The following is a 22918-nucleotide window of genomic DNA, read 5'->3' on the forward strand; positions in this document are numbered from 1 at the left end:
TGTATACTGTTAGAAGTCCAGAGCAGAGCAGGCTATGTTTTGATAAACAACTGTTCCATATTTTAATAGCTCCCCGCCCTGTCATTTTGCTGACCGCTGATCTCGGCTCAGCAAACAGAAAAACAGGATGGTAAACAGCCGATCTGCTTTCACATGAGAGGGGTCGCGAGTCATCCCACAAGCTGCGGAGAGAACACGATGAAAGGAACATGTGCACATCTATCAGATATAAGCCAGCATCTAAAGCCAAGGCTCAGATTCACAAGAAGAGGTAAGGTCTAGTTACTCAAATCGCCGGCAAAAATCCAAGAAAGGCGATGTTATTTTAGGCGACAGATTTATGATCCATATCAACCCTGACAGAAGTCGTGTTGCCCTAGAATTTTGGAGTGTTACAGAAGCGGTGCAGCTAAAGACGAAAAGTCAGCCACTTGCAGGCAAATTTCATGACTCACAAGTTCTGAGGAACAGCAAATTATTCTATCTGGCTGAAGGATCAGGCTGACCTGCCTCACTGATGGCAGAGGCTGTATTCTGAGAGCAGGGTTGTACCTGAAGCCACTGAAAGCCTTGGCAACACCCCTCTCTCTCACCCTCCCTTCCTGCTCTGTGCCATTCCTTCTTTTGCTCATTGTTGTGAACATGATGTAACGTAACCTCCTAGGTCAAGTCACTGAGGTGCAGCCCAAATGACATTAACTGGGGTTCTGCAAAGCTTGCTGAATGACGTGCTAAGAAGACACTCGCCTGCTAACATCTGTTGGCCGAAAGCTAGATTTGAGCTGGGTTTTGGGGCGTTAGGCAATATGAAGTTGCACTTTTTTACATTTTCTTATACCCATTTGACCTAATGAACTGGAATTCTCCCAGATGCTATTACGTAACCAAGAGATTACTTCTCTGGAAGGTTGGGGGCGGGGAGTAGCCCGAATTCTTTGCTCTTTGAGATCAACTGCATTAGGCATTGCTGATGTTTGGCAAAAAAGGAAGAATTTACAGTTTTGGGGGGGAAATGGGATATCAAGACAGGAGGAGAAACCAGGTTGTATCAAGTTCACCTCCAGCTACAGAAGTCCAGTTTCCCCCCATTAAAGGCTACCCCACCGTCCACTTCAAAAACAGATGCAGGAATTCAGCTAGGATCTATGCTGGAAAGACAGAATGGTGCTCTGACCATGCACACCAGTGTTCATTCTGGTATCTCAATCTTCTACTAAATATTACCAAGTCTATGACAGCCTTAAGTCCATAGCTGAGCCCTCCCTTCTGCCCCACAGCATTCCCAGATCTGAGAATCCTCACTTGCCGCCACTGAACAACTGGGATCTTTTCATGTCAGAAGGCCTAAAGATTAGTGGCTGAATTAAAAACAAGATCAACATCGTGACATAATATATTAAAATGTAGCTTATTCAGTTGACAACCAAGTCCAGTATGTGCAAAATACAAATCCTATTTTGTCAGTGCAGTAATACGTTTGTTTCTGGTTTCTTCATCTTCTCTTGTATTTTTCTGTCTGACGTATTCCTTAGAAGAGTGGCATGAAATAATCTTCTAAGTGTCTAATGAAGATGATAAAGTTGGTAGACAAAAGAAACTGGCACTGGTAGATGCTGGCACAGGCAGACAAGAAAAGGATTCCTGTATATTCCCCTGTTTCGCCCGAAGGGGCTTCATCAGCTGTGCGTAGTTCAGTACTGTATATAACAGCTACATGGAACTTATTTGTAACAGGTTCTCGGTCAAGGTAAAATACAAGAGAAGATGAAGAAATTAGAAATGAATGTATTACGGCACTGACAAAATAGGATTTGTATTTTGTACATACAGTACTGGACTTGGTTGTCAACTGAATAAGCTACACTTTAATATATTATGTCACGATGTTGATTTTGACACTATGAGAAGTTGTACCTAATTTTTCAGAAGTAGTTTCTAGCAAATAACTTTGCAATTGTTACCATACAGCCTATTACGTTTACGTGTTTTTTCAGTTGGATATAGGCATTCTGATGGTTTTGAATTAAAAACAAGGCAATTTGTTTTTCTACCTGGATTGGTGGCTCAATCATGATCCATGCAGGCAGCATCAAACTGGGGTTCAGGGGCTGTGTCCCAACCCGGAAGTAGATTCCGCCACCGCTGTCACAGGCCCAGATGTGCTGTTTGCCACATGCCAAACTTTTAAGTTTCACAGCACCTAATCGAAAAAAAGAGAGGAGGAGGGGCACCCAGTCATTCAACCAACCACCTTCAATTCTGATTTATGACGCTAGTTAGGGTTGAACTACAAAGCTACTCTGCGTTTCCCCCTAAATCAGCTTCAGGAGGAAGGGAGTCAGACCACGAAGACAGGGGTGCAAGGGGAGAGGGGAGGGCTGGAAACTCCTCCCCCCAATGCTGCCGTTGCAATAATAAAAAAATCAGAGCCTCTCATGGACACTTAAGACTACAAAGAAAAACGATGGGCAGCGAACTCTCTTTCCTTAGAGGTTCTTTTTAAGCAAAGGTTGCATGGCCACCTGTCATGCATGATCTAGTTGAGATTCCTGCACAGCAGGGGGTTGGACTAGATGACCCTTGGAGTCCCTTCCAACGCTACAGATTACCTCTCACTGGATGTTTGTGAGAATATGGACCCTCTCAGCAGAAAATCCAGGCCTGAACTGCATGGCTGACATCTTGTGCATCATCCAGGAAATGGACAGAACGAGTTGGACTTGTGCTTGCAAGATTTCAGACTTGTGACCCTTGTGCAGATGTTAGACCCATGCACTGACTTTTGCAGAATCTGAGTACAGGACGGGCATGAAGGATCCACTGGCTCCCTTGCCCCACCCCACCCCACGTGTAGCCACTACTTGGGAAAATTCACCTGAACTGAATCATTTACACAAGAGAATACTATGTCTACCCTAAGGAGGGCACAGAACATTTCACTATGTTAGCAATGCAAAACAAGTATGAGAGCTGGCTGTTGGAATGAAATTTTATGGTTGGAATGAAATTTTATGGCCTTAGTGGAAATGTTATAAGGAGTTAAGCATATATAAGTATTCTAGTTTTAATGGAAAATAAGGTTAAAAATATGTTAAGATATCTATAGTATGACAGAAAACAGAGAAAGATGGAAAGGATTTGCTGAAATAATTAATAGAAGTGGAATACAAAAAGGGAGGTGAGAGGTCGATGAAACAAGGGAATGAAAATAGAGTTTGGAAAAGGTGTGATGTATGTTTTTAAATTGTTTTTGTTTTGTTCAGTTTGGGGTTAGGGTTAGGGATAGGGTTTTGTTTAGTTTAATGTGCCTAGTTTAATGTGTTAAGGTTGTGTTGTGTATTGTTTATATTATGTATTGTATTGTTTTCTTTTTGTTTTCTTTTGTTTTTCTCTTTTTCTTTTTCTTTTCCTTTTTTGTAAACTTTAAAAGTAATAAATATTATTGGGGGGGGGGAAAGAGAGCTGGCTGGTGGCAGGTGCAATGTAAGACGTTGATTCTGCTTGTTTAGCGAGTCCTAATAATAATAATAATAATAATAATAATAATAATAATAATTTATTTGTACCCCGCCCATCTGGCTGGGTTTCCTCAGCCACTCTGGGTGGCTTCCAACAAAGATTAAAAATGCATTAAAATGTCACACATTAAAAACTTCCCAAAACAGGGCTGCCTTCAGATGTCTTCTAAATGTCAGGTAGTTGTTTATCTCTTTGACATCTGATGGGAAGGCGCCACTACCGAGAAGGCCCTCTTCCTGGTTCCCTGTAGCTTTGCTTCTTGCAGTGAGGGAACCGCCAGAAGGCCCTCGGCACTGGACCTCAGCGTCCGGGCAGAACGATGGGGGTGGAGATGCTCCTTCATGTATACTGGTCCGAGGCCGTTTAGGACTTTAAAGGTCAGCACCAACACTGAAGTTGGTTTGCGGGATAGCTCACTTGGTACAGCATAAGACTCTTATTTCCAGGATCGAGCCCCACATTGGGCCAAAAGATGTTCCTGCATTGCAGGAGATTGAACCAGATGACTCTTGGGGTCCCTTCTATGAAGTGCCTTAGGATAACAGGACACAATGTAGTCCACAAATCACTGACATTTAAAACGATTATTTTCAAAGAGGAACAGGTGGGGGCGGGGGGGCGGGACCCTTCATGCAATGCGATTGGTCTAAACTAGAGATGCAACTTTTCACATGACCTTAAGTGAACTCTCCCAGGGAGCCGGTCGTGCTTACAGACCAGGCCTATAAATACATGTTAGTGCTTAACATTCCAAATGTTACTAGCAAACAGTGGCTGCCGAACTATGGAACAAGTATTTCAGAGTTAGCCTGCTTTCATTTCTAGCATGCAACGCAAGCAAGGAGCTCTTCTCCAAAAAACGACTGTGCCATCAACAGGTTATTTTTATTTTCAGCCGTATGGCAGCATAACTTTGCCGCTTCCCCGAGGACTGAAATAGAAAAGTGTAAAGCTGTGAAGCAACTCTCTCAGGTCATTAGGCAGTCATCCATCAGCAAGAGCACTTGTTCCTAGAAACTTCAGCTCTGCTATTTACACTGAAAAAGGCACTTCAAGGAAAACGGGGGAAATCACCTACGGTTTATAAACCAAGGCCAACCTTATCATGTCTAGTGCTTCTATATTTTGTAGCAGAAACACCTGGATGGGGGAGAAAGAAAAGTCTAAAAAACTGAGTTGTGTTAAGAACTAGATGGTGAAAGAAGAATGGGAACGTTTAAATAATTATCTAGGGGATAAGGGTTCATCAATAAAGACCTGGTTATGTTTAGAATGATACCACATAGGGAAATGTTCCCTGATACCAAGATGAGGGATTCTATGGAAAGCAGACAGAGAGAATTGTTAAGAATAATGATCTGTTGTGACCTTGACAGAAGCGTACAATAGACGAGCCATCTTGTGTTTGGGCTCATTTCCCCCCTCCCCCCTTTTTTTCTTCCTTCTCCTTCTTCTTCCCTTCTTCTTTTTTCTTTCCCATAATGGCTTATATTCTATGCCACGTACTTTGATATTTTTTGTAGTTTTTTAGCCTTTTCCATTATTAAGGATTTTTCTTTTGTAATTTTGGTTGTTTATATTTATCTGTTTAAAGCAAAATAAAGTTTACTAAAAATAAAATATATTACAAAAAGATCTACGAGCAAGGAACATGCCACTTTGCCACATAAGCCACAGGCAAATTTCCACCTCCCTTGTAATTCTTTAATGCCCTTTAAAAGAATGCGATGGTAGTTTAACGTTCTCGAGTATCACAGAATTGGAAGAAGCATCCTGTTCTATGGGAGAGCAGCAATGGCGTGGAGGGTTTTTTTTTGTTTTGTTTTTGCATCTCTTGTCAATGGCTTCGTTCTCACATCACAGCAAGACAAAGAGCTCACAGTCACTTTGCTGTAATCTCTCTCTCTCCCATGTTAGGCTAAGCCAAAGTTGGGCTAAGGTTGATGTCTGAACTGAGGCTCATGGCGAAGGTCTCTCCTTTCTAACCATGAGCTGTAGGCAAGGACAAACTTTGACTACAACTCGATGTTCGGCCAACATGCTAAGCCAAACCCGTGGCTTCTCTCCCTGAGTGCAAAAATGGAATCTGTGCTCTTCTCCTCAAAATGGCCGTGGCAGAATGCAGGTATATCCCTAATGCAATTGTGGCTTTTAAAAAAGGCCTTCGCACCACAGGTGTGCGAGGCAGATAAGAAAGAAAATATAAACTGAATTAAGTAATAGGTCTGTAGGGAGAGAAAGAAAAGATTCACTCAGGGGGAAACCTATTGGGGGGGGGATATGTATCTGCATTGTTGCTCTTGTGGTATTCAAAAGAACTCAGCTCACTTCCTTCATGTACAGAGGAAAGATAAAATCTCTCCAGTTGAGGGAAATGGCACTAGCTCTGTCCTGAGTTTGCAGTCTAGAAACTCCTGCACAAATGGGAGAAGCCCACATGTAAGTCAAAGAAAGAGACCACAGAGAGAATGGGGGGGTGGGGGGTGGCTGCTCATAAATGTCCCAAGGTTCCCTAGAGGTTGAAAGGGATACCAACATGCTAAGTGATAAAATGACGATTTAAAGTAGCTTTATTCGAAATGGGTTAGAACAACCAAGGTGTTGAGGACCTGAATTCTCCTAGCTTATTCTCATATAGTTTCTTCATGAATTCTATCTTTATTTTAGCACCATTACATAAGACCTGCCCAGCTCAAAATAGCCGTGGGGTGGGGAAGAGAGTCATCAGCATAATTCTGCTGCTCCTCTGGGTCTGACATTCAGCAGCGCTATTTAAAATAAAGTCTTGTTACTTCTCCCAGCACAGACATCCTGGATCACGGTGGCTTTGGGCCTCAGCGGTTCAGCTGTTGGTTTTGATCTAGCTAAGCATCAGGGCTCTCTGAACAAGGGGTCACATATCACCTGCTCTGCATCGCTGGGCACTTATTGACATATGCAGCACAACCTGATATCCAAATGCGCACTTCTCTTATGTAACGTTTTCGGCTTGTTTTCCTATTCCACCTTGGGTTTTTCCTCCTTTCTCCAAAGCTGATGCTAATTGCTCATCCAGAGAAACAAATCTTTCTGCTTGCTAGCACACTGTCAAAGTGAATCCTGCTTCATTTTTTGGAACTCTGGGATATGACAGGGCAGCTCTGATCACGTCAAATGCTATGCCTCAGAAATCTGCGCAAGAGACGTTCCAAAACCTATTGGTATGCTATTTTAAGCCTCTTATTTGCTAATGCCATTTCATCAGGTGTTACTTGCCTTGAGTTTGACTTCCAGAGTGCACATTTGAAGTAGAAGTTTTGCTTTCTTTTAAAAAAAGATGAGCTCATCCAGCTTTCCCTTTAACACACCGCAACCCACAAGCATGCAAAATATAGGGTTGGCAGGACACCTTCGTATGGGAAGAAACCCTTTCCAGTTTTATCACAGCTGGAGAAGTGGGACAGAGCCACAGGGAAGTGGCAGACATCCTGATCCTCTGTGGGCCAGGATAGCATTAATTCTTGATCTACCTTCATCCTGTAGGGCAGGGAATGGGAGCCTCTGCCCTTCCATATACTGTTGCGACTACCAACTATCATCAGCTCCAGCCAGCATGGCCAAAGGTCAGGGATGATGTGAGGATCACAGGTTCCCCATCGCTCCTGTGGGATGTCCACACAAGGATGCTCCCAAAGGATGCACATCACACCTTGCTCCGATGGCACCTTTATTCTGCTTTTTTGAAAATCCGGATCATCTTTTCTTTCCAGTCAAGTCAAAATGGCCCTGCAGTTCTCTGTCCTACCCTTTTTCTGAGATTAAGATGGCAAAGAATTCTATGAAGCCAAGCTACCAGAAGGTGTCCATGTTTAATGCTTTATCCATAGGTTTCACGGGTCAGAGCAATTTTGTGTTCAAATACTCACCAGGTACGCAGAGGAAGTGCTCCCCGTCAGTCTGTGTTTAAGTCGGGAAATTTGCATGTGGCAAACGAGCTCACAAGGAGTCTTACCTAACTGGGCAAGGTCCAGTCTGGTCCAGTGCATCCCCGTTGGGCAATTTGGTGAGAGTGTCCTTATGAAGACTCGTCCCAGGTGGTCCAGGCTCCATATGGCATCCTGGCAGGCTGAATAGTATTCTATTTCGTCATCAGGGGGTAGCTGAACAGTCGAAGGATGAAACTGAGGGTTTTGGTCGCTGACACAAAAGAGATCCTTGCTGCTTTGGCACAACCACAGAAAGCTTCCTGTGGGAGGGACAACACTTACATGGTTAAATCTGCTTTTCCAGAAGCCTTCGCCGTTACAAAACCATTCAGTGTCTAAGTATCAGTATTCAAACCTAGATTGAATATAGTAAATAATTACTATTACAGTTGTACCTCTGGTTGCGAATGGGATCCGTTCTGGAGCCCCGTTCGCAACATGAGCAGAACGCAACACAAGTCTGCGCGTGCTGAAATTTGCCGCTTCTGCGCATGTGCGCGACGTCATTTTGAGCGTCTGTGCATGTGCGAGCGGCAAAACCCAGAAGTAACCCATTCCGTTACTGCCAGGTTGCTACGGGACGCAACCTGAAAAGACATAACCTGAACCGAACATAACAAGAGGTATGACTGTATTATTACTATTTCTACTGTGCACCCAAGAAACTTTGCATACATAAACCACTTCAATGTTTTTCCCACAGTCAAGCACTATATAAATTTGACAGTATCTTGGCAAAACAGCCCTGTACGGTAAGCCAGCATTATCCCCATAATGCAGATGGGAAGGCTGAGGCTGAAAGATAGCTGCTTAGTAATGTAAGAGTCTTGCTGGATCATTCCAAAGGCCCATCCTGGTTCAGGAAGCCAAGAAGCAGACATAAAGAAATACCCTTTTGCTGCTGTGCTGCTGCTCCCCAGTAACTGGTATTCAGAGACATGCTGCTTTTGATCCTGGAGGTAATGTAGAGCTACTACAGCTAGTAACCACTGGCAGCCTTATCCTCCATGAATTTCTCCAACCTCCTTTCGAAGCCATCCAAGTTCATGACTATCACTGCAACTTGGGGTAGGGAGCTCCACAGTTTAAATATGTGCTTGCTTCATTTCATGCTATATGTTTTACAAAAGACCATTTACTGGAGGCGAGTTTTTTTTATGTCTGGCAAATCAACACACACAATCTCCACCTCCATCATTCAGCCCGGACACTGAGGTCCAGCTCCGAGGGCTTCTGGAGGCTCCCTCCCTGCGAGAAGTGAGGTTACAGGGAACCGGGCAGAGGGCTTTCTCGGTAGCGGCACTCGCTCTGTGGAACGCCCTCCATCAAATGTCAAGGAAATAAACAACTATCTGACTTTTAGAAGACATCTGAAAGCAATCCTGTTTAGGGAAGTTTTTAATGTTTGATCTTTTATCGTGTTTTTAATATTCTGTTGGGAGACGCTAAGAGTGGCTGGGGAAACCCAGCCAGATGGGCAGGATATAAATAAATAAAGAAGAAGAGGAGGAGGAGGTGGAGATGCGGGTGGTGCTGTGGTCTAAACCACAGAGCCTAGGGCTTGCCGATCAGAAGGTCGGCAGCTCAGATTCCCGCGATGGGGTGAGCTCCCATTGTTCGGTCCCAGCTCCTGCCCACCTAGCAGTTCGATAGCAAGTCAAAGTGCAAGTAGATAAATAGGTACCGCTTGGGCGGGAAGGTAAATGGCATTTCCGTGCGCTGCTCTGGTTCGCCAGAAGCGGCTTAGTCCTGCTGGCCACATGACCCGGAAGCTGACTGCGGACAAACGCCGGCTCCCTCGGCCTATAGAGCGAGATGAGCGCGCAACCACAGAGGTGTTCGCGACTGGACCTAACGGTCAGGGGTACCTTTACCTAATAATAATAATAATAATAATAATAATAATAACAATGCTTTGCATGCAGGAGATTCCTGGCATCTCCAGGCCAAGCACAGACCCCTGCCTGGAACTCAGTGGAGAGGGTCACTGCCATGCTGTGTGACAATAGTGGGCTTGATTGTCTGATTCAGGAGAAGACAATTTCCTATGCTGCTTAATCAGCCAGGAACTCTTGGCATATCAGCACTGCCCTCAAATAATCCTAACCACTGGCTGAAATGAGTTAGGATGGGGAAGAAGTGCCTCTTCACTGATGGTTTAATAATGGCAGTGCCCCTCTGTCCCCCACCCTATGCAGCTGCGGCAGAAGCCCCTGCAACAGCTGCAAAAAACTCTTTGGGTCCAGATCTACCGCTGCCTGTATTTCGGCCAGCAATAGCCAGTGCTAATTTCTGAAGCAATGCATTCTGGGCCTGGGGTGGAGGCAGCCTTGGATCAAAAAACTCTTTTGTTCCTGCGAAGAGAACCTGCAATTAGGCTCACTACCTCTGAGAGCCAGTGTGGTGTAGTGGTTGAGACCGGGGGGACCGGGTTCGCTTCCCCGCTCCTCCACATGCAGCTGCTGGGTGACCGTGGGCCAGTCACGCTTCTCTGAAGTCTCTCAGCCCCACTCACCTCACAGAGTGTTTGTTGTGGGGGAGGAAGGGAAAGGAGATTGTTAGCCGCTTGGAGACTCCTTCAGGTAGTGATAAAGTGGGATATCAAATCCAAACTCTTCTCTGCCAGCTTGGAGCTGCTGTGAATAATCTCACCAATGCTCCGTTGGTTTCAATAATGGGAGTGATGGAATTAAACACATGCTAATCAACAGGGCTGAAGGAAAAACACCCACACCACATACAACACAGCTCCTGCTCCGGCTGGTGCAAGCCAGCGAGGTTTTGGAAAGTGGTGGAACATCCCTCCTGGCCTTCTCTGCTCAGGGTTACTCCATCACACAACCAAAAGAACTGTTACAGTGCAGACAAGGCACCAGCTTAACCACCAAAGGAACATGGGAATGTGAAAATCAAAGATGCAGGCTTCGTTTGGCTTAAGTGAGCGCAATTAATACTGTGTGTCCGTCTCTGTGTGTGAACTGAAAGTAGACCACTCACTTTTAATCCTGCATTTTTGTTAATTGTTTGTGAACCTTAAATCTTAACTGCCCACGTTAATGATTATTTATGGGGCTGGCTAGGGTGACCTGTGCTCTTTTTCCTACTTGTGCTGCAGTGCAGAGCAAAGGCTAAGCCATGGGGTTAGAAGCCATTGTACAGGTCTGCTCTTCCTTTCTGTCCAGTCAGTGGCGGAGGAAGTCGATTGGGCGCCTGGGGCACATGCCCAGTGCCCAGAGGTGGGGCCAGCCGGGACAGGACACTCCATGGAGCCTCTGAGGAGTCTGCCTGTCTCCTCCCACTCAGCCCCCCTACAGCTTAGAGGGAGGTGGCAGGTGGACTGTTTGGGGCAGTGGGGAGGCGGTGGGTGCCCAAGCCACCGCGTCACTCCCAGGCTCCGCGGTGAGTGCCGCCCAGCATTTTGTCACACACACCCCAGTGGTGACCCCTGGAACGGCCTGCCCCCACCGCACCCCCTTCCTTCGCCCTGTGTCCAGTACACATTGATGCCCTTAGAAAAACCTGCCGATATCAATGGATGGAGTATATTGATGCAAAGAGCTTGTTATCTTTCGCCGGTGTGTCAGAAAAGCAGAATAAACTTGCAAGGCAGCCCCGGGACAGACGTTACCTTCTTTTGCTGGAGCTGCGGAAGCTAACGCAAACGCCCATTTTGTGGCCGAAGCAGTGCCGCGAGGCACGACATTATTCCAATAAGTACCTGGAGAAGGAAGGAGGAATAGTCTTAGCATGAAAACAGCCAGTTTCTCCCAAACTCTTCTGGTGCTCCTGAGATTCCTGCTTCAAGTTTTTATTCTATACACCATGGAATTCTCATCTTAGGCCCTTCCCTCCAAGGGAGGTGTGAGAGCGGGCCTTCTCAGGGATGGCCCCCTGTTTGTGGAATGCTCTGTGAGGCACACTTGGCATCATCAGCACTATCTGTTTTTAGGTGCCAGGCAGAAACATCTTTATTTGCTTTTGTAAGTTGCTCTGTGTTCATCTTTCTGGGGAAAAAAGTGACTAATATTATTAGTCATATTATTATTAGTCAATATTATTTTTTGTACTAATATTCATCATCACCATTATCTATGCATTCATCTCTCTCATATAATGAAAATTGCTGTGGATATGGAGTAGGGTTTCCACTCACAGTGATGTTTCCAAAAATATGTATTACTCAGAATATGGTGTTAAATGATCCACTTCTGCTTTTGCCCACTTTGGAATGGCAGAATTGCCAAAGAGGTTGACCACCATTTCTCACAGAACGTTAGTGTTTGAAGGGACATTGAAGGTCCTCTAGTCAAACTCTCTGCAATGCAGGAATCATTCGCCCAATGTGGGGTTTGAACCCACAACCCTGAGATTAAGAGTCTCACACTCTACCGACTGAGCTATCCCATTGCAACGCAAGTACCTGCTGCCATGGGAGGTTCAGGGAGTCTTCCATTTCTAAGCAGCTGGTATGAATGAAGACACACTGTTGTGCTGCTAAATGTGGACAAACTGCCTGGCTTCGTCTATTGCAAACAGAAGCCAGCAACCAAAAGAGCGCCTACCTACGAGGTTTCCCTTCGCTACGTGAAACTCGTTCTTCCCCGACGAGATCCAGACGCCGCCGCTGCTTACGGCAAGAAGACTCGGCTGACACTGAAGCGGCTGTGGCCAGAAAGCCGTGCGGAGTTTGTCTGCCACCTTCTCGACGGGGGCCTGAGCCGCTGTGGCTACTGTCTGGGTTGCCTGGATGATGGTCTGGAAAAGGCTGCTCTGGTCAAACACTACGTAATCTGTAATGCTTACCTGGGGGGGGAAATGTACGGAAAGAACCAGGTCAGCGAAAGAGAAAGTGAAGACTGGATCAGGGGGTGGGAACCCACAACAACAGGCAAAATCCCAACATATTATCAATGAGGTTTGTGAGTCTCTCTGATTTCAAGAGGAGAAAAATCCACATTTGAAATCAGTGGGACTTAATAATAATAATAATAATAATAATAATAATAATAATAATAATAATATTTATACCCCACCCTCCCCGGCCAGAGCCAGGCTCAGGGAGGCTAACACCAGTAAAATGACAATAAAAACATAATGGGGGGGGGGCGACACCAATTTAAAATACAGGTTAGAAATAAAATTCAAAATGTAGCCTCATTTTAATAGTAGCCCATAGATCAAAACCATAAGGGGAGGGAAACACAAGGGTCAGACTGAGTCCAAACCAGAGGCCACTCTCACTTTGTCTGCATTGTGTCCAGTAGAAACACAGGAAGCTGCCTACCTAGTGTTCTTCAATATTGGGTTCCTAGATGTTGGTGGACTACAACTCCCATCATCCCTGACCCACTGGGCTCAGCTGGCCGTGGAATATGAGTGTGCTACTCCAAGAACATCTGGGGACCCAGGTTGAAGACTGGTCTACACTGACTGGTAACGGCTCTCCAGAGTTTCAGGTGGGGGTCTCGCCCAGCCCTATCTGGAAATGCAAAGGATTAAGCCCGGGACCTTCTACATGCAAAGCATAAAGGTAAAAGGACCCCTGACCATTAGGTCCAGTCGCAAACGACTCTGGGGTTGCGGCGCTCATCTCACTCTATAGGCCGAGGGAGCTGGCGTTTGTCCGCAGACAGCTTCCAGGTCATGTGGCCAGCAGAACTAAGCCCCTTCTGGAGAACCAGAGCAGCACACGGAAACGCCATTTACCTTCCCGCCGGAGTGGTACCTATTTATCTACTTGCACTTTGACGTGCTTTCGAACTGCTAGGTTGGCAGGAGCAGGGACCGAGCAACGGGAGCTCACCCCGTCGCGGGGATTCGAACCGCCGACCTTCTGATCAGCAAGCCCTAGGCTCTGTGGTTTAGACCACAGCGCCACCCGCATATGATGTACAATCGGGTTATTGCCCTTCCTGAATATATGCAGTTATTCTGGCTACTGGCGACAACAAATAGTGAGGATGGGCAGGAGGCAGTTTGTGTAATACTGAATTCTGCTTGCCTCGCTCTTGAAGCTGTTTTTAGTTTTATGCTTTTTAGTTTTATGCTTCGGAACCAGAGAGGTGACAAAGAAACAAGCACTACAGATCTCCAATCTGGAGTGCTGTTAATCAAAAAATCAGATGGCTCTGAAATATCCTAGCAGAACAATGTGTAGATTAATGAAAACTGCAAAGGAGCACCTCAATTCGTTTGGAAGGGTTGGTTGTTACATCAAAGGCAAGCAGCCAAGCTGTTCCTTTTGAGAAAGTATGTGCAAAGGGGGGGGGGGGCAGAAAACCCTACACCTGACAAGAAAATCCAAGTAACAGGGCTGATATTTTGCAAAGGGGAAACAGTAACATTTGTCTCACTCCACAGATTAGTGAAGGTTTGTGAGAACACTGCGATTAGCAAAAGGAAGAAGCTCAGATACCTCACTTAGCAAGATAAATGTGAGTTTAGTTCTTTCTCTCTATTTTTTCTTCAGTGGCTCTAATGGGAACAGGACCAGATAGACTCCTTTATCTTGCGTTTAGGAACTAATCTATAAGAGAAGTCATATATAAAGCCATGTCTGTTGGCAGTTCTATACTACAATCCCTGCAAAAACAACTTTAACAGTCATGGCTCCCTGCCCCCCTCCCGAGAATCCTGGGAAACTATAGTTTGTTAAGGGAGCCAAGAATTGCGAGGAGAGCCTTAAAACTGCAGTTCCCAGGGCTGATCGGATTTTTTTTTTATTTGACTCCATTTTTGTAGTACTTCAATTTCCCAACAACCATATTGAGCAGCTCAACAATAACCACCTTTAAAATGAGCAAACGTTACAATCGCTATAGTCACATCAAAAGCACAACAGCATATAAATAGCACAGAAAACAAATTCGTCACGTAAGCAACACAGTTCTATACAAACTCACAGTGAGTCAAAAATATCAGAAGTGGCTGCTGAGCACCAGCCCTGTGCCATCAGAGACACTTTCTCTGGGACGGGGCTTCCTCACCGAGGATGCTTTGGGGGAAGCCATGAATAGGAGTTCTTTATATGTATGGTGTGGTTGTGACCTTACTGTGAAGACAGGCTCCTGGAGAGGAGACAGAGGCTGCTTTTTCTCCTTCTCCAGTCCTGTTGCTGTGGTGTGCTAAGCCATGGTTTGGCTTAGCACAGGCACGTCCAAGTTCCAATAGGTTGTGATCCACCATCCAGTATCAAAATCTGGCAGTGATCTACCACACTCTCCCACTGTCATTCTTCAACTTAAACATGTTATATTTGGCTGGGGGAAGCCAGCCAGATGGGCAGGGTATAAATAATAAATAATAAATGATGATGATGATGATGATAATTACAAATTATTACCCCTACACCAGGCCCTTCCCAGGGCTCTTGGTGCACCTGGGAAGGCAACATGCCCTAAAATGACCAATTGCCCCTTTACCGACAAAGAGCTCCCTGGGAAGGGAGGGGGGCAGTGGCTTACTTCTGAGTAAACACAGCTAGGCTGGAGCTGGAAAGGTGGGGAAAGTTCAGCATCCATGCAGAACTAAGAGGGAGAGGGTGTTTTCTTCCCATGGGAACTGGCGGGAGTGGGGAGAGGGATGTCATTGTCTCTCTGCCCTTTCCTTGGCTCCCTTTTCCAGCTGGCCATCTGACTAGGCACCTCCACAGCTGCACCCACACCTCATTTTCGCCTCCCTGCCCGGGGCTGAGGCTTTGGGGGGGGGGAGGGAGGTGCCTCGCACCTTTCTGGGCTGGCCAGCTGACTGGACGTCGGGTAAAGCAGGGTGATTGAGACGAAGATCCATCTCGCGATCTACGAGTCAATCGCGATCGATGCGTTGGACATACATGGCTTAGTGTGTCATCTGAACCCAGGCTTGCGGTTTTGTTTCCTGCAAACAAACCATGAGCTGTAAATCAAGAACAAACCATGGTTACACCTCGTGGCTTGTCTGCAGTGGGGCATACCAAGAGCATGGGTTTGAACGACTGGCTAAGCCAAACTACGGTTCAAGAAACAGCACTGTGACAGGAGGGGGGGAGCAGCAGGACCGGAGGAGGATCAAAGTGTCCACGATCTCTTCTCATGCTTGGCTTAAGCGTGACATGCAAACCGAACCAGCATCTGATCAGTAGTGGATCTCCAAGGTCTCATGCAAAGGCTTTTCTCAGATCCAAGATCCTTTAGGTCGGGTTGCATCAGGGACCTTACACGTGCAAAGTATGTATTTTGCCCTCTGCATTTACTGAAAGTAGAAGAAGGAATGCCTACTTGCCACCAGTGGTTATCATCCCCTTGTGGTTTCTTAGAAACAACACCCGTTCTGAACCACAGATTGCCATGGATGTCTAAAACCCATATGGTCTGCTGGTCTCCAAGAGTCACACACACCGGCTCTAGAGCTTGCATTTCACTGCAAAAACGAACAAAAGTCACAACACATTTGCACACAAGTGTTTAAACCCTCCCCAAATATACAACCCGTACCATGCCCTGCCAATTTTTCTGATTTACTTACCATATTTTTCGCTCTATAGGATGCACTTTTTCCCCTCCAAAAATTAAGGGGAAATGTGTGTGCATCCTATGGAGCGAAGGCAGGCTCCTTGGCTTCAGCGATAGCAACGCGAAGCCTCCGAAGCGTCCTATAGAGCGGAAAATACGGTATTTATAGTTCTGGGAATTGAAGTTAAAACGGTTCAGTAGAATGCTATTGTCTTAGCCTTGCACACAACACACTCTCTCTCTCTCTCTCTATATATATATATGGCTCAGGTTGCAATATATTGTGTGGGTCATGGTAAGAGATCGCAGGAACTGTCAAGGCTATCTGTTGGAACCGTGGACCTGAGGGAAGGCATTCAGAGGAGATCGTACTGAGGAAGGACTTGGAAAATTTCCAGACTTCAGAACTCGGAGAACCAGTGGCGTAGCGTGGGGGGTGCAGGGGGGGCCGGCCGCACCGGGCGCAATATCTGGGGGCTAGGGTTAGGGGTAGGGTTAGGGGGCGCAAATCCACGGGTTAGGGGGCGCAAATTACTTGCCTTGCCCCGGGTGCTGACAACCCACACTACGCCACTGCGGAGAACTCTATCAGTTGCAGGACTTTGCAAGCAACTGAACTGTATGCTGGAGTTGGCCTTGTAAAGACAATCTGTTAAATGGCTGTTTTCTGTGGTGAGCTTAATCGCTTGGCTGAGCTTCCACAGTGCACACACCACCCAACACCTCAAAACGCACAGCCCTGCGTCTAAGAAGGTAAATCAAAGAAGCTTTTAGTACTCGTTGGAACATGACCACATAAATGCACAGCTGTTATCAAATTGTGCAATATTAAATGCCAGCTGATACAACTTCCTTGTGCTGCTTCCACAAACGGGCTGCTTTTCACCCTCTTGTACAGTTTCAGAACAGAGCGCAATGTAACGCGAGGTCAATGAAACCTACTGCCCCGATTAGGAAACTGGCCTTCTCGTATGATGCAATACTCCCTTCGAAAGATGTGTAAATCCAAACTACGGTGTTGCAAGATCAGGGAACATCTATTACAGAACATACCTGCTGATTAAACACTGCTTACCTGATGACATCACATTTCCACTGCTCCCCTTCAGGGCAGAAGCTGCTTACCCCCTCGCGGTACAGAAGCGCACGGTGCTCAGTTAATGCCCAGACAACATTATTTCTGGCTGTGACCTGCGAGAGCGGATAGGGACAGTCCACTTTTACTGCTCTGGCACAGGGACGATCCACACTCAGGCCTTCAAGTAAAATACAGAGTAGAAATAAATTGCATTAACTCACTTTTATGCTTACGGTGCTCACCTTCAGGGCTCATAAATTATCTTCCTGTGGTTATTATGGCCATGCTTTAAGCTCACAGTATGCGCTCTTAGCATATTCCTTTCCGGGAACGGCCTGTGGTGTTTTCTTCCTGGTCAGAAATTACTGCTCTTATCAATTTCATTCTGAAAAAAGCCTTGATATCTGTGGATGTTCGCACACTCTTAAATCATATTCCTGTGGGCAACGAAAGTGGGTTCTGCAAGCCTCTACAGTGCCTAAGAGACTTCTGCTGTAAAACGTCTATCGCCCAGTGACCTGAAGATCTCACACTTTTTACATATGAAAGCATGACTCACAATCATCCCTTTCTTTTAGATACATCTTTAGACATTTGGACTTCCTATATGAATGTATACATTTAAATCAGGACTGACTGAATATTCTTATTGTTAATGCCAGCAGGTAATGAGGTTTTTAAATAAATAAATAAATAAATAAATAAATACTGATGTGTTTGTTTCTCCCTTACTTATTTGCTTGTGTGACATTTACCAATTAAAAAAATGGTTTTTTAAAACAATCTACATTTACCTGCGTCTTCCAATAACACTGTTTTCAATAACTTGAGTCATGATGTGCCTAGGCAAGGGGAGGGGTTGAAGGAGGATGGGAAATGGCGGGAAAAATGTCTGCTTTACTTCGTCACAACCTTGAGAAGTTTCCAAAGAACCGGAGGGTTCTCCCAAAATGCACTTTTTGGGGGGGGCAGAGGGGGAAACACCACCACCCTAGAAGAAGCAAAAAAGCAAGTAACTGAAGTACCTGTCTGCAGGTACAGATCGCCGTTTGTTCGGATAATCCAGGCAGTGTCATCACTCAAAGATACAAACGCTGTCTCAGGCAAAGCTTCGTACCAGTGACGCTTTCCTTTAATAGTCACTTTTCCACAGGCAAAGGCTTTATTGGTTTTGTGCTCAACCTTCCAGAGAAGAGTCCCTGAGGAAGGAGCCTCACATTAGTCAGATGAATCATGTTTAGCGCAAGGGAACACCTCTGGACCTTCTTAGGCGCTCCAATTTTATTCGTTCGTTACAGTCATTTTAAAGCTTGAAAGACCTACTTTCATGGAATATGTATATACAGTGGTACTTTGGTTTAAGAACAGCCCTGTTTATGATCTATTCAGTATACAAACTCTGCAAAACCGGAAGTAGTGTTCCGGGTTAGCAAAATTTACCTAGGTCTACAAACGGAAGCCAAACGGTGGAAGGGCACCGGCAGCAGAAGGCCTCATTAGGGAAAGCGCACCTCAGTTTCAGAATGGCTTTGGTTTAAGAACGGACTTCTGGAACGGATTAAGTTTGTAAGCTGAGGTACCACTGTGTATATATATATATATATATAGGACCCCTAGATGGTTAAGTCCAGTCAAAAGCGAATATGAGGTTGTGGTGCTCATCTCACTTTCAGGCCGAGGGAGCTGGCGTTTGTCCACAGACAGCTTTCCGGGTCATGTGGCCAGCATCACTAAACCGCTTCTGGAGCAACGAAACACCGTGACGGAAACCAGAGCGCACAGAAACGCTGTTTACCTTCCCGCCATAGCTACTATGCACCTATTTAGCTACTTGCACTGGTGTGCTTTCGAACTGATAGGTTGGCAGGAGCAGGGACCGAGCAATGGGAGCTCACCGCAATGACATTCCGGCAAAGAGCATTTTTATTCTTCTCCACCTGGCAAAAATCATCCCTCCACGCAAGAGTACTAGCCTGCCAGGGGAAGGTTATATTTCTTTTTTTCCCTTTTTTCTTATTAAGTACAAATTAGAAAACATACATATTCACAACAAAAGAAAATACAAAAGAAAAAGAAAATACATCTAACCAAGGGAAAAAAAACTAGAGAATATTTTGTCTCTTTTCATATTTACAGTTATTTATACCTCTATAAAATGCTATTCACAATAAAGGAGAGAGAAAAAAGATAAGATATCAGAAAAAAGAACAAAAGAATCAAGAAAAAATAGAGAAGTAAAAGAAAAAGATCATAGGTGAAAATTTTTTAAAGTAAATACTCACAATACATAGCCGTTTCCCATCTATATTTATATTCAATTGTATAATTTCATCTTGTCCTTATCTACCTTAAATAAAGTGTTTTTTGGGAAGGTTATATTTCAACCCAACAGGTTTCTTATCACCGAAACATGTAACCAAACCAGCCCATTTGCAGCCTATGGTGGAACAGTTCAGGGAAACTTGACTGCTTTTCTGCAATATGCAACCAGATGCCCTCAGCCTATTGTTTTCTGTACTAACGCAACAGACTATTAACCCCAGCTCCAAACTTAATTCTGGACTCTAGAAGTATGCACCAGAAGTGCACTGGTTCTGCTACCGAGATTTGTAAATTGCTCATAATCATTTCAAGGGACGCGCATGGACCTTGTCTGTGGGAAGAATGATCTCTGTATATAAGAAAAGGCAAACGAAGTTTAATCAAACAGAGGGCAGCTGCAACGAGGCTTTTGGAGCAGAGTTGCAGAAGCCATTCCCCGCCCCCTCCAAACCGAGTACAGAAGGCAAAATGATGATGGTGATGAAAAGAATGGCAGGCTAACCAACCTGAAGGAGAGACTGCCACCTGCTGGACGTTATCTTCAAACTTCTGCCAGCGCAGACCAGCACTAGGTAAAGCACTGCAGTACAGGCCGCCTTTGTAGTCCAGGCACCAAATGTATTTTTCAGAGACAACCAGGCTCAGTATTCCATAGCCAGGACCTGCGTAGCCCATCCAGCTTTCTGCAAACTAAAGACTGGAGAGTTAGAATGCAGGTGAGGTATCTTTATCGGTGCGAGAAATCGGGACAAATTTCGACATTACGAAAAGGGAGGGGTGAATGCATTCATTGTATCTTCTTGAAATGCTCCATTAAAAAAGGAGGAGGATCATTTGATTTCTGCAAGACAAACATTAAACAATGCAGTCTCCAGAAATTTATTTAGTTATATCCAATGTGAGTTTTCGCAGCTTAATCACCCACCCTGGTAACTGTTTTGATAGTTATGGCGGGATTTCTAGAGCCAGGAAAACACCATTAATTCCTAGACAATGGAATGATGGCTCCTAGATGAGAATCCAAAAGTACGTTTCTTATGCTGACCAGAGGCAAGTAAAGTCTGATAGGGTATGGATGCTCTGTGCTGAAGTTCCAAGAATAAATTGGCTTGGTGTAATAAATTTAAGTGGCCAGAAATAAAGGGGAAACCACTCTTTGCTACACTGCAACCGTCTTCTCCTTCATACCAATTGCCTCCAGTGTCGCATGGCTCTCTTCCTACTTCCATAATGCAAACAAAAGCATATTTGCAGTTTCTAGTTGTTGAAACCTGTTGTTGTTTTTTTTAAATGCAGCTTCTGGAAAGCCAGTATTCTGGAAAGTCAGCTTGTGGGCACTGGCTCGTAAGAGACTGGCCCCAATATCCTAAACCCTGTGCTTCATTTTAAAGATGTAATAAAATACAGACTGGATTGAGAAGAAACACACGTGGAGTGCAATATGGCTTTCCTGCTTCTTCCCTCTTTCCCCCCACTGCCTGAATCCACTTGTGGGGATTGCAGGGAACACTGTGGTTTGGAGCACTGCAGCAGAAGTGAGAGAAATCAATGGGGAAATGGCTGGTGGGGCCGCAAGGACCTTCCACTCATGCTGGGGAGCCTCTAGGGCAGGCATAGGCAAACTCCGGCCAGCCAGATGTTTGGGACTACAATTCCCATCATCCATAGCTAAGAGGACCAGTGGCCAGGGATGATGGGAATTGTAGTCTCAAACATCTGGAGGGCCGGAATTTGCCTATGCCTGCTCTAGGGTGTGATGCAAGTTTGTATTTAAGCGCATACCTGATCTGACTTTAAAAGCGCTCCTTCATCTAAGCTGGTTCTGACTTTTTCCTGGGGCGGGAGGCAGCCCCCCATTTCTGTCACACTAGTCTCAGAGGATGAGTAAGGCAAACCATGCCTGTAGATATCCTCTTCATCGCTCGATGCAGATCTCTCAGCTGCTGCATCAGAGGTGTTGGTTATCCATTCACTGGCAGCGCTAGCATTGGGGTTAGCCGTCAGTGGCTCCCTGAAACCCTGCCCGGGCAATACACTCTCTTGAAGACCGCTCTCCTCTTTAAAAGGGGCAGGAAGGGGACTGGCGGGGACTGGGTCCGTTAGAGGTAGCTGCTGCTTCTGTTTCGTGTGGGCCTCAACTTCCGCCTCCTGACCAAATGAGTCCTCAGCACTAAGGCTGGCTTTCACATCTCCAGACATCCCTTTCTCAGGGTTTGTCTCTTCCAGAGAATCTAAAACAGTGCCTTCTGTTTTATGCAGGATAGAACAACACTCTTCATCCTGGGCTGGCGATTTTGAGACGATTTCGTTTTGTTCAGACGTAGGGCTCCAATTACATTCAGCGCCATCGCTAAGTGCTTTATCTCCTGCGAGAAGCAAGGGGGAACCGGAAGCCAAGGAGCTCCTAGCGGGAGATGTGCCCACTTCGCTCTCGCCGTTGGAACATTTCAGGACTTCTGGCGCATCGTCGTCCTCTGGTGTCAGAGCAGCTACCGACTCCGGCGACTGAAGGACGCTGAATGTTTCAGAACCATTTTCCTCCTGCAGCACATTTTGGGATTCAATACAGAATACACTTTCCTGGTCTTCAGAACTGCCCATGAGGCTAGATTCAATAGAGAAAGAGTCCGCGTTTACAGACTGAGGGCTGTCAGCAAAGTCTCGACGTTCACAGGACGGTGTGCTTTCCAGAGAGCTGAGGTATCTCGAATTTTCTAAGCTCACACATAGTTGGGAAAGGTGGGAGAGGGAAATAGGTAAGCCGAGGGGCAGAGAGGAGGAAAGGGAGAAAAGAAGCTTGTTAATTAAGAGAATGCCATTCTAGGGCCAATGAAAAACAAGAAACCATCTATTTGAAGATCCTGAATTTGACCAACAAGGAATATATTGGCAGGCCAAACTGCCTACTTCGGCAGTGCAGAACTTGCCACCAAAGCAGAACATCAACGCAATCTTAACTGTTGTGTTGTAGTGGCCAAGGGACTGAGCTGTGATTCAGGAAGTTTCTGGTTTGAATGTCACCTCTACCCCACTGCTGTCAAAGGGGAAATCCTCTTTCTCAGCCTCTGTCCCCACTCTCCAATAGGGAGAAGGAACACTGATTTATACTGCAGGGTTATTTTAAGTATTACAAAACTCTGAATGCACTAAACCAGGGACGTCCAACTCCCAAGAGTTGAGATCTACTCCCAGGAAAAGATTAATGGTAGTGATCTACCCATTTGGGCGGGGGGAACCCATAGTTCTGCCGCTGGGGGAAGGGGACACGTGCAACAAACATCACAATAGTAGTAGTAGTAGTAGTAGTAGTCCCACCAGCGGTAACTCCGTCTTCCATTCTTGAAATTGTGCGTGAATAAAGGACAGAGCGAGGGGGCGGGGCTGGATGCTCCTTTTCCCGCCGCGGAGGAAAAAGAGCCCGCGATCGACCGCGATAAAACAGGGATCGACGTGTCAATCACGGTCAACCAGTTGGACATCCCTTCTCTAAACTGCTTATCATCTTCGAACAGCAGTGAAACCATGATGGGGAGTGGGGTTATTGG

At 45.7% G+C, this 22918-nt stretch overlaps 1 protein-coding gene across 3 annotated transcripts in view; it reads right to left on the reverse strand.

Annotated features, from left to right (window-relative positions):
• Positions 1 to 22918, reverse strand: part of TECPR2 (tectonin beta-propeller repeat containing 2) — a 55819-nt gene that overhangs the window by 15022 nt on the left and 17879 nt on the right. For 2 of the 3 annotated variants that reach the window (XM_081858542.1, XM_081858543.1), the window contains exons 10-18: positions 21156 to 22087; positions 19880 to 20063; positions 18077 to 18250; positions 17049 to 17229; positions 15740 to 15881; positions 12047 to 12287; positions 11113 to 11202; positions 7511 to 7744; positions 2052 to 2200 (exon numbers count right to left, since the gene is read on the reverse strand). In XM_081858542.1, the coding sequence (XP_081714668.1) occupies positions 2052 to 2200; positions 7511 to 7744; positions 11113 to 11202; positions 12047 to 12287; positions 15740 to 15881; positions 17049 to 17229; positions 18077 to 18250; positions 19880 to 20063; positions 21156 to 22087 (2327 nt within the window). The remainder of the gene's footprint in view (positions 1 to 2051; positions 2201 to 7510; positions 7745 to 11112; positions 11203 to 12046; positions 12288 to 15739; positions 15882 to 17048; positions 17230 to 18076; positions 18251 to 19879; positions 20064 to 21155; positions 22088 to 22918) is intronic. The other variant, XR_014155727.1, reaches the window with a different exon arrangement.

Source organism: Podarcis erhardii (genome assembly GCF_964252035.2).
Source record: "Podarcis erhardii genome assembly, chromosome: 1".
Lineage (NCBI taxonomy): Eukaryota > Metazoa > Chordata > Lepidosauria > Squamata > Lacertidae > Podarcis > Podarcis erhardii.